Source organism: Rhipicephalus microplus, chromosome 9, assembly GCF_043290135.1.
Source record: "Rhipicephalus microplus isolate Deutch F79 chromosome 9, USDA_Rmic, whole genome shotgun sequence".
Taxonomy (NCBI): Eukaryota; Metazoa; Arthropoda; class Arachnida; order Ixodida; family Ixodidae; genus Rhipicephalus; species Rhipicephalus microplus.
In genome coordinates, this window is record NC_134708.1 from 89681716 (window position 1) to 89694352 (window position 12637).

General features: G+C 40.4%; 1 protein-coding gene across 2 annotated transcripts in view; it reads left to right on the forward strand.

Moving 5' to 3' along the window:
- The first annotated feature begins 10046 nt into the window (after positions 1-10046).
- Positions 10047-12637, forward strand: part of LOC119165556 (uncharacterized) — a 62556-nt gene continuing 59965 nt past the window's right edge. For both annotated transcript variants that reach the window (XM_075872867.1, XM_075872868.1), the window contains exon 1: positions 10047-10192. In XM_075872867.1, coding sequence (XP_075728982.1) covers positions 10055-10192 — 138 coding nt within the window. In that variant the 5' untranslated portion in view covers positions 10047-10054. The remainder of the gene's footprint in view (positions 10193-12637) is intronic.

Consider the following 12637-nt stretch of genomic DNA (forward strand, 5'->3'; position numbering starts at 1 on the left):
CAGCTTACTCTGTTTTAAACGAGTTCATACTACTTTCCTGCCTTTTATAAAACATTTTGACGCAGATGTATAGGAATGTTTCACTCACAGAATGCCATATATGTCTAACTGATCATTTGTTTTACAATGACTAAGCTGCAGAATTCTTCGCATGTTGTCGAAGTTTTATGAACGCAGCACAGGAAACTGAACGCCGGAAATATTAACACAACCTGCTTTTAGCAAAAATATGCAAAATAAATAAATTTCTGCAAAACGAGAAAGCTTCTGATGCTATCAGGGGGCGTTATTGGTTCAGGCTTCCATTAGTGAACTAGAGCCAATTTTCTTCACTTAGAAAGCCTTTGCTTGTTTCAAATGGGCTTTTATTCTTATTGTATTTGATCTACCAACCTTTGGTTGAAAGGTACATAATTCATAACCCTACTTATACATTGAAGCTTTGCTCAGAACTCACTAATAATAGAGGGAACGTTTTGTAATGATTCACGGGCTGTAAAATAACTTCCTCTTCACGACAATCATCTCACTTTTCAATATCGATTACTCTTCTGCACACATGGCACGTGAACTTGTGAGAACTGATGTGTTGAAGCCTTGTTGCATCTGTGCGTACGTCTAATTGTACGCGTTAATAGAACAACACTAACCTATTACAAATACAATCGTGCCAATTGTATGTAATTTATTATAGTTGTGACTTATTAAAAAGAACCGTTTAAGTAGCGCAATGAAATCATTTACTTTTCTGTTACTTACTTCAATATTTTTGCCTAAACTTATTATCACAGTTTCATTCAAAATAGTAAAAGTTGTGTGATTTATATGGTTGACAGATAAATATAAAAATGCCATTAAGTGACATGGTTTATTGCCACGTTCCATTTCCCTAGTTTTGTTATCATCCCAAAACACTACAGGATTCTCAGCGCAAACCGCGCCTGCAGTTTTCGAGAAGCTTCCGGACTGTAGTAGATCATTTCGATAAGATCACGTTTACTCTGTGAACTCTACAGATTATTCTGGAATCTACGCCAACGCCAGTGATAACGCTAAAACTTTCGATACCAAGAGTATAAATGCCGACACACTTCACCGCTTGGCAGTAGTTCAAGGCCGACGCTCCGTTCGCCGCTATCACTCCAAGACTGCTACTGTAATCAGACTTTCCATTTATCGGGCAAAGGTTCACCCAAATAAACAGTGAAATTCCAACGCAAAGTCTCCTTTTTTCTGCCACATCACGACCCCGTGACGTTCAGCGCTGCACATCTGATTCATTTCAAAAAATAATTCTAGCACAAACACACACACACACACACACACACACACACGCACACACACAGTGCGTTTTTGACGATTGGGTGTGTGTGCGCGAATGTGACGGTGTGTTGGCGCGGGAAATAACTTTTTGATTAGTTATATCAACTAGCCCAACAACAAGTTTTTTTACACCTGATTCAACACGCAGCAGCGCATCTGGGCACGAGTATTTTTTTGAATACTTTAATTTACCCGAAGCCATAGAAGTATACGCGAAACAAAGACAAATTATGGTGAGCGCCAACATTGTAGCCAAACTCGCAGAAGGCAGCATAAGCCAGTTCACAACGGGCTATGTCAAGGCTGCAACTCAAAAGTCTACGTCCTGCGTGCAGTGCGCAGGCTTGGTGTTTTTGTTGAAATAATCATATTGTCTGAGATCGATAATACATTTTAGGGGATTGGTCGTCCACACATACTCGGCAGCACTCTGATGATGGTGGTGCTGAAGACAACATAAAATATCAAATAACACGATTAAATATTTAAGAGGCTGAACAAGAGAACTCTTAACTTAGGCGCTCGTTTTTTTAACCTATAAATACTGAAAACTAAGGGACAGCAATGCCAACAAAAGTATAGGATATGTTATCAGGAATAGTTGTAATACATAGGAGGAGAAAAAAAAGTTAGCGAATAGTTAACTCACCTCCGGCAGGTTTTTTCTCCGGCTGGTGGAAACGAGCCCCTATACTTACACAGCTTTCTTTCTAATATAGCAAAGTTCTCGTTCTGGCAGACACTGCCTTAAAGTAATATTTGAGGTATTATTGTTCAGCTGCAAGCTTGCAATAGGATAACTTGCGCTAAGATGTCAACATGGCAAAAATAGTATTCCATGCATGTCGCATTAGCTACTGGCAGCACTGACTGATGCTCCAACGTTTAAATGCACTTTGTTAAGTGGACGGAGGAATGAGCGCCACCGTAGCTCAGCGGTAGAGCAACGGACGCGTTATTTCGAGGTCGCAGGTTCGGTCCCTGCTGGAAGCTCATAATGTTTTCGTTTACAAGTATTTCATTCTGTTGGCATTACAATTACTTCTTGTACCCTAACAAATACTTTCTCAGCACCAATGTCTGTGAGTTTTCATTGATTGGTGACGTGACTCTTCCAAACGTTCTATCTTCATGTTTTCTTTATTTTATTCTCACGTAGATGCAGATATGCTAGCAAGTAATCTAAAAAGTAAAAACACCGCATTGTGCATCGTAACCTTTCAGTGGTAACTTGGAAAAGCGCATTGATTCATTGGTCAAGTGGCCCATACGATGGATAGGACGTGTATAGATAATTGTGCAACATAGCGATATAGATTTACACCTCTCGACTTGTGAGATCATAATCAAAGACGTTTTGTCAAACATTTGGGTTCTCTGTCACACGCTGGCGTCGCTAAATGCTGTAGTGATGGGAAATAATGACGCAAAGCTGGTTGAAGGCTGGATTTTGCATTTAAATGGCGTACAATGAATGCACACAATGGTTCTTGAGAGTAGAAAAGCCACCACGCAAGACGCAACTTTGCATTGCGGGATGCTGTGAAAAGTGATGGTGAGGTACGAAATAAATTTACCATTCCTGCAAGCGAGTGCACTTCCAAAACACGTAATTTAAAAAGTGCAACGAAATGCCCGTTAGCATGCGTGGAAGCACAAAAACATACCATGCAATTTTTGAAATGTTCGCTCAACAACTTTCCAAATAACTCCTATATTCATAAGTAGGCGAACTTACTCAGGAGTTAACTAAATTATATTCACACAGACTCATATTGGTCGTGAGTCTGAGTTTCAGGGAGTTTATTGTAGTGAGTTTGAGTTCGACTGAGCCCTGTTGAAGAAAATTTAGCGACTTTGAGTCCTACAGTCCGGCTGAGAAAAATTTCGGCGAGTCTGAGTCCGACTATGTTCAAAGCGGAAGATATCTTAAACGCGAAATATTTTTTTGCGCACCGCAATCACTTTGCGCATCTATCTATCTATCTATCTATCTATCTATCTATCTATCTATCTATCTATCTATCTATTTTAGCCTCCATCAGAAGTGCAGCCACCGCAGACAGGAATCGATCCCACGGCCTGTTGGTCAGCAGCCGAGTACTTTATCCACTAGACCACCGCGGTGGGGTGATAATTGGAGGAGCCTATATAAAAGTCACTAAATGAATTTTACTCTGGATACGAATCAGCGCTTCCCATGTTTCGGTAGGCTCGCCTTTATACGTGAATTTGATTCGTTAGACTGTCAAAACTAAGTGGAATAAATAAAATGTACAGCAAAATTTTTCTTCATTTTGATTATTAATCAAATATTTTTGCGAAAGGCTCTTAATAATATGGGCATACTCTAATTTTGGTCACACAAGGACTTTCTATGCCCTCAGTTTTACAGTGGAGGAAGTATAATGTAGTTCTCCCATAAAAAAAAAAACAGTTTCTTCAGTGAACTCCATACACCGGTTTTCAACCCGCATTTCCCAGTGGGACTCCCATATAGTTACCAAGATCAGCTCTCATGATGGTAGCACTTCCTATAAAATATGGAAAGGGAGGGACATCGTTTTGTTGGTAAACACGAACATTGTTTTTAAAGAAATTACTTTTTATCCCTATCTTTCTAATCATTCCTAATTTCAGTGGTCGGCATCATGAAGTTTAATTTTGTCTGCTCCATAATTTAAAACTGTCAATACCACAAAACTATGAATAATCTTACATAAGTGATTAGTAAGTGTCATACAAGGCGAATGCAACTAAATAATGGGAAAAGTGAGGATTCGCGTTTTTATTCAAATCAATTCATGAGTGTTCATTTAACTTCAAATCAAACAGTCTGTTCTCACGGAGTATGGAATCAGCTGCATAACAAATGCTCCGCTACGTATGTCAAGTTTTGCCATGTCCACTCAAAGTTAACACTACTATTTTATTAGTCACTAGGGCGCTCTAACTTGAAATATGCTGCAGCCGTGTAAGGCTTACAGAGCAAAAAAGCTAATTCTTTTAGAGCTTGCAACATATTTTAGTCTGATTGATTTATTCTAATTATAACCGCACACCCAGCACATATTCAATGAAAGCTAACGTAACTCTCTGCAACTGCGTACAGTATAAAAATAGGTCACTTGGCTTAGTTGCTGAAGTTCAAACATCTTCATAATGAATTCACTTCGCAACGGCATCACTGATCCCACCTTTAGAATCATCGCTTCTGATTCAGAATTCAGAGAGGATATACTACCTCCTTCAGTCATTTTTTTTAGAGAAAATTCCAGCATTGAAAGCTCTCTGGCAAAGACATAGCCAACATGCATGATGCGCTTTTTTTTCTGAAAAGATGCAGATTAGATAGGTTGATTTGACAATGTTATCTTATTTTTAAAAATTTTGCTGCATAGTAATATAAGGCAGCTGAGTTAAGACTTGGCAGTATTATTACCATGGTACCTTGCTTTCTCATATTAGTAATTGATCTCTTTGGCAAATTATTACCTGTTGTTTTACGTGCAGCTAATACAGGCGCGTTGTTTTGTTACACTTCTGTGTTACTTTCTTGTATAATATTACTGTTCAACTGATGCTCAATTTGCTGTTTACCACTGTCTTCAGCAATTCGCTCAAACCTTACGTGTACAATATCTCTATATGAATTGTAACACATATATGCATTTCAATAACGTGATGAAAGCCAACTTTTTCTCACCTAAAAATCACATTTTAAACACCCTTCAGCCAATTTAAGAAAGAATCCCAAACGATAAGCAATCGCCAGTTGAACATACACCAAGAATCTGCAATTGCAGCTGGTTGCAACGGCGGTGCAGCGTACTGAACACGGCCCTATTGCATTGACTCGTGAAAAATTTGTGACTGTTGCACAGCTGGTTGCAACGGCTGTGCAGCGTACTGAACACGGCCCTATTGCATTGACTCGTGAAAAATTTGTGACTGTTGCACACGTTTATGAGTGCGCTTGCTTTAATTTTCGCCAGTTACATGCCACACACAAAGAAGACATGACTTCACCAAGTACATTATTGAAGTGCGAACGACAAAGGTTGCTTAGATTGATGAAATTAAGAGACGTACGAGCGCAAGAGAGAGAGAGAGAGTAAGAAAGGAAAGGCCGGGAGGTTAACCAGATATTAGCATCTGGTTCGCTACCCAGCACAGGGGGCGGGGAAGTAGGGGCAAGAAAGAGGAGGTAGATGGAGAGAGAAAAAAAGAAACGCACGCGCACTCATAAAAAAAAACGAAAACACACACAGGAAGGGCGTCCAGCTACAACCGTCCAGTAAGGCCGGTCGATCGCAAAAAGTGCAGTAGTGCCCTCAGGGCCCTCTTCTGTGAAGTCGCATCCTGACGATACTGCAGAATTCCCTGCTTCGACAGAGGTTGATCATCTAACTTGTTGAGTTCCTTGCGAAGGCACGAGCGCAAATTTAACAACCACACCAGCCACCTCACAATCGTGGCATACACCTGAAGCGCCGCAGCGCGTAAGAGAGATGGCGCCATCCCTTGTTCCTTAAAGCAGTGCCAGTTGAAGCAGTGCCAGGAGGACGCCACTCGTGTGATGCACCGAGAGCTTACACACTTTCTTTGCGTCATCACTGGAGAGACTTAAGCATGTTTTTTGGCGCAAAGCATTTCTCAGTGAGCCGCAGATGTTTGAGTGGTTCTATCTATCTATCTATCTATCTATCTATCTATCTATCTATCTATCTATCTATCTATCTATCTATCTATCTATCTATCTATCTATCTATCTATCTATCTATCTATCTATCTATCTATCTATCTATCTATCTATCTATTAATCTATCTAGCTATCTATCTATCCATCTATCTATGTATTTATCTTTCAATCAATCAATCAATCAATCTATCTATCTATCTATCTAGCTATCTCTATCCAACTATCTATCTCTCCATCTATCTATCTCTATCCGCCTCTGTTTTGATGTTCTCGTGACCACTTCTTCTTGCTTGGTGCAGACCAACGTTCTTATTCGAGTGTATCAAGGTCTGACAATTATTGCAGTGTGGTATGGTAAACCCCCAAATAACCAAGAAATCAACAGATCTCGTAGACCTTCGGAATCAATTTTTCACAATGCGTGCTGAGGAAAGGTGTCTATGCTGCGTGTTTCTATTGGGAAAAAATTAACAAAACGTTTACGAATCCCGCTAAATTGTGTAGCAATGTACATGGAGGCGAAAGTTGAACGATCGCAAAAGTTATATATATAAAGTTGTTTACAGTTGCGTAACGGCACCAAAAATAACGTGGTTATGAGCAGCACAGCAGGTCGTTAGGTTATACGCAGCTCGTGCTCACGAGGCTAGTAGGCCTGCACACTGCTTCCTAAAGGAACTTCCGTAAATGGCGCCTAGCTACATTTGACAACAACCCGACGTAATGGGTGTGTCATTTGAGCACATATGTAATATTTGTAAAACTAGCTAGCCAGAACTGTGACCAGAAATGACGTTTCACGAACATTCGGTTCGGTTTCCAAAGTATTTGTGAAACCTGGCGGGGATCTGTGGTAACATACTTGATTCAACCCCGAAATTGCGGTGTGGGATTCCTGCTTCGACCCTAAAATTTATTCTTTGCATTTGTTGTTTCAATGTGGCCAATGTCACTTTTGAGGTGCGACGCTCCTTAAAGCGGCACCCGTTCGTTTCTCATCGTAGTACGTAACATGTCTTACACTTTGACCTGCAAGGTGGCACCGGTGGAGGTTTCTCCCGTGCGTTGTTGAACAACGAAAAATTCGCAGCGTGCGTGTTAACTAAAAGCCGAGTTCTCCTGTCTCTATTCCCCATTAGCAGCCATTGGCATGTACATTGAGCACTGTCTGATAAGAGAGGGTTGCTACGTTACACTCGCTAAGCGTAAGCTTCTTGGTTCTAAAAAGGTTTAGCGAGCGTTGAGCTGCAGTGCTATGAATATAGTGAACTTGTATATACCACGAACTCGAGGTGGTTAAAGGTGGGAGGTAGACATGAAGCGCAAGCCGTAAGTTAGTGTACGTGTGCCAACTCTCGTTTAGTCCTTAAATTGTCCGGTGGAGGGCGGCGCTTTTATATGAGAAATATATGATGAAAAATTTTGTTGCACTTTTTAAATTACGCGTTTTGGAAGTTCACTCACTTACAAGAATGGTAAATTTATTTCGTTCCTCACCGTCACTTTCCACAGCGTCCCGCAATGCAAAGTGGTTGCTTGCATGGTGGCTTTTCTACTCTCAACAACCGTCGTGTGCATTCATTGTACGCCATTTATATGCAAACTCCAGCCTTCAGCCAGCTTTGCGTCATTTACTGCCATCACTACAGCGTTTAGCGACGCCAGCGTGTGCCAAAGGACCCTAATGTTTGGAAAAACGTCTTTTTTATGATCGCACATGCCGAGAGGTCTAAATCTATATCGCTATGTTACACAATTATCTATACACATCCTGTCCATTGTATGGGCCAATTGAACAAGGAATCATTGCGCTTTTCCAAGTTACAATCTAAAGGTTACGATGCACATTGCGGTGTTTTTACTTTTTAAATTACTTGCTGCCCTTACTGCCTCTACGAGAGAATATAATAAAGAAAGCATCGCGATAGAACGTTTGGAAGAGTCATGCAGATAATCGATGAAAACTCACAGTCAGTGGTGCTGAGAAAGTATTTGGTATGGTATAAGAAGTAATTTTAATGCCAACGGAATGAAATAGTTGTAAACGAAAAGATTATGAGCCTCCGGCAGGAACCGAACCTGCGACCTCGAAATAACGCGTCCATTGCTCTACCGCTGAGCTACGGTGGCGCTCATTCCTCCGTCCACCTAACTAAGTGCATTTAAACATTGGAGCATCAGTCAGTGCTGCCAATAGCTAATGCAACATGCATGGAATACTATTTTCGGCATGTTGACATCTTAGCGCACGTTATTGTATTACAAGCTTGCAGCTGAACAATAATAACTCAAATAATACTTTAAGGCATTGTCTGCCAGAATAGAACTTTGCTATAATAGAAAGAAAGCAGTGTAAGTTTAGGAGCTCGTTTCCACCAGCAGGTGAAATAACCGGCCGGAGGTGAGTGAACTATTCGCTAACTTTTTTTCTCCTCTGATGTATTACAACTATTCCTGATAACATATCGTATACTGTTGTTGGCATTGCTGTCCATAAGTTTTCAGTATTTATAGGTTAAAAAAAACGAGCGCCTAAGTTATAATCTCTCTCGTTCAGTCACCTAAATATTTAATCGTGTTATTTCATAATTTATGTTGTATTCAACACTACCATCATCAGTGTGCTGCCGAGTATGTTTGGATGAACAATCCCCTAAAATGTATTATCGATCTCAAACAGTATGATTATTTCAACAAAAACGCCAAGCCTGCGCACTGCACGCAGGACGTAGGCTTTTGAGTAGCAGCCGTGACATAGCTCGTTGCAAACTGGCTCATGCTGCCTACTACGAATTTGGTTGCGATGTTGGTGCTCACCATAATTCATCATTGTGTCGCGTATACTTTTAAGGCTTCGGGTAAATAAAAGTACTAAAAAAATGCTCGCGCCAAGATGTGCGGCTGCGTACTGAATCAGATGTAAAAAAAAACTTGTTGGGCTAGTTGATATAACAATTCAAAAAATTATTTGTGCGCAAACACACGTCACATTCACGCACACACACACTCATTTGTCAAAAACTCACTGTGCGTGTTTTATTCGTGTTTGTGTGTGTGTGTGTGTGTGTGTGTGTGTGCGTGTGCGTGAATGTGTCGTTTGTTTGCGCTAGAATTATTTTTTAAATCAATCAGCTTTGCAGCGTTGAACGTAATATATCGTGTGATTAATTAACCTTTCTATATTTATCTGTAAACCGTGTAAATCAGACTACTTTTTGTAATTTTTATAAAACTGCGATATTAGGTTTCGGCAAAATATTGAAGGTAAGTAACAGAAAGCTAAATTATTTCATTGCTGTAATTAAATGGTTCTTTTTGTAAGTCACATTTTTAATAAATACATTCAAATGGCGCAATTATATTTGTATTAGGTTACTGTTTTTCTATTACGCGTACTATTGCACGTACGCACAGATGCAACATGGCTTCAACACATCAGTTTTCACAGGTCCACGTGCCACCATCTGCAAAAGAGTAATCAATATAGAAAAGTGTGATGATTGTCGTCAAGAGGAAGCTATTTTACAACGCGTTGATCGTTGCAAAACCTTCCCTCTATTATTAGTGAGTTCTGAGCAACGCTTGAATGTGTCAGTAGGGTTATGAGCGATGTACCTTCTAACCAAAGGTTGGTAGATCAAATACAAAAAGAATGATAGCCCATTTGAAACAAGCAACATCTTTCTAAGTGAAGAAAATTTGCTCTTGTTCACTAATAGATGCCTGAACCAATAACTCTCTCTATCAGTATCAGAATCTCTCGCGTTTTCCAGAAATCTGTATATTTCGGATATTTTTGCTAAAAGCAGGTTGTGTTAATATTTCCGGCGTTCAGTTTCCTGTGCTGCGTTCATAAAACTTCGAGAACATGCGAAGAATTCTGCAGCTTAGTCATTGTAAAACAAATGATCAGTTAGACATATATGGCATTCTGTGAGTGAAACATTCCTATACATCTGCGTCAAAATGTTTTATAAAAGGCAGGAAAGTAGTATGAACTCGTTTAAAACAGAGTAAGCTGCCTATCGGATGAAGCTTCGCATTGGGAGTTTGCAAGCATCACGAACCGTGAAAGAAAGCGACATGCTTAGAGGGGCACTCGCAGCCATACTTTTCCTCATTTCCTCTGACCTTATGATTCATACAGCAGGATTGGATATCAAGCAGGTCAGTTAATGTTCGCGGGGCATTTGAATATATCTATACTAGACCTCATACGGCTCGTTTGGATGTCAAACTTGCCAGTAAACTTATCGGAGTGTTTAAATGCCTTCTGAAGTTTTGATGCGCCAAATGTCATAACCGATATTACAAGCATGCTCTTCAGTTGTCCTTTTTTAATAATCAATGTCAGTGTTAGGTTGAAATTTTTAGGCTTTCATAGGTAGATATGAGAGACATGAATAATCGAATTCATGACACCATTCAGCTCATAGACGTACCACAGTGGAGCTAATATTACATGTGCTTGATGCTTCATTCTGTCCGTGTTTTATCCTTGTACCAATAAGAAGACTCTTGAAAAGTTTTACAAAAACACATTGTCATGAAACGTGCCGGATAACGTTACGAATGATTTATGAAAAATAAATGAAGAATTAACTAAAAACAGTTACTTCATTCTACAGAGTATAAACTAGTGCTTTTCAATAACTTCAAATATCAAAAATAAATGGGGTATGTAGTCTACATATCTCACAAGTTTCATTCTATCACACTATAATTGCTGTCACTTACTTCTAGAAAATTGGCACCTTCCTTTATCTTGGAGGGCATGACAACGCAGACAATGAAAATTTACTCTGAGTACATGTGGCTAGTCACTTTATTACTGAAAGATATCGTTGGCTATGAGCCTGGTTTTATAGCATTTGTGAAAACCTTGGTGAAGACTGCTCATCTGCAGAGTAGAATTGCATACATCGAAAGCTGTCGCCAAGCGAGGCCTGTTTGCTTCCACTGAATTCTTGCAATACACATACTACATATGACAGCTCCACTTTAATGTAGCTCTGGTTATGATTGCACCAACAGAGTGCTCTTGAGAGGCAGCGTTTCGTGCATTAGAGTCATGCACAGTTCAGTTGAGATCTGCGCTTAAGCAAGAGTGCAAATTTTGTAAAATAATATAAAGGCATGACTGCAGTTAACATAAGTGGTTGGTCTGTGTCAGCCCCATGGCACTCAGTCTTTCGTGCCTTACCCCTAAAACATAGTGAATATCTTAAAAAAATGGCAGACTGAAGTAAATCAAACATTACTTTGGCTTACTCAGTTGAGCCTCAGTGATAATAGCGAAAGAGACAGTTAAACCTATTGTTTAAGGTGGTTTTCTTTGTCATTACATTACTTGATGCGTGCGGTTGGTTCTTGCTCCATAACCTTGGCTCACTTCTTGCTCCTTTATTTATTTCGACAAATAAACCTAATTTAACCCTCTTGGACTGACATTTGTAGCTGCCAACAAATCCCACGAAGTTTCTCCTGTGTTGTTGCAGTGCGGTTTACCAGTTCTTGCTTTGAGGTCATGCCTGATGTTGTGGTCAGTAACGTCGCTAGCAGTGGGGGTCACTAGGCAACAGTCCAGCTGGAGGTTCAGCCAACAGTCACAGTGAAACGGTGATGAAAAACGAGCGTAGCTCTAGCTACAAAAATGAGGTACAATCTCCCCGAAAAGAACCATGATGGGATACGAGTACTATAATAGAACTCACTGATGGGCTAGTTGGTGCATGTCTTGAATAAATATTCAACATCGCACCAAGAGAACAACCACGCACAGAAAGAAACAAACAGAGACACCATGGGCACTATCTTACAGTTGTTTATTCCTCGAGAAAACAGGCTAATATAAACCCAATTTTCGTCGACACATGCGCAACGTGATCAGCCTTTTCCATGCTTAATCACATTATTCGACGCGTGCTCTCTAGATAACGTGTTTCTGACGTATACAGGTTCAGTGCCGTTTCACTAACACACTTATTACCCCGTTCCTTTATGTGATATGTCTCCAAAACTTCCCGTGCTAACTCGTTTTTACTTCTTCCCAGAATCCCGGTATGTGTGAAGTCTGGTGTGCTCTCACAAGCTGTAACAAGAGAGCTCAGACGCATCATCATCATCAGCCTGACTACGCCCACTGCAGGACAAAGGCCTCTCCCCTGTTCCGCCAGTTAACCCGGTCCTGTGCTTGCTGCTGCCAATTTATACCCGCAAACTTCTTAATCTCATCTGCCCACTTAACCTTCTGTCTCCCCCTAACCCGCTTCCCTTCTCTGGGAATCCAGTTAGTTACCCTTAATGACCAGCGGTTATCCTGTCTACGTGGTACATGCCCAGCCCATGTCCATTTTCTCTTCTTTATCTCAACTATGATATCCTTAACCCCCGTTTGTCCCCTAATCCACTCTGCTCTCTTCTTGTCTCTTAAGGTTACACCTACCATTTTTCTTTCCATTGCTCGCTGTGTCGTCCTCAATTTAAGCTGAACCCTCTTTGTAAGTCTCCAGGTTTCTGCTCCGTAGCTAAGTACCGGCAAGATACAGCTGTTATATACCTTCCTCTTGAGGGATAGTGGCAATCTACCTGTCATAATTTGAGAGTGCTTGC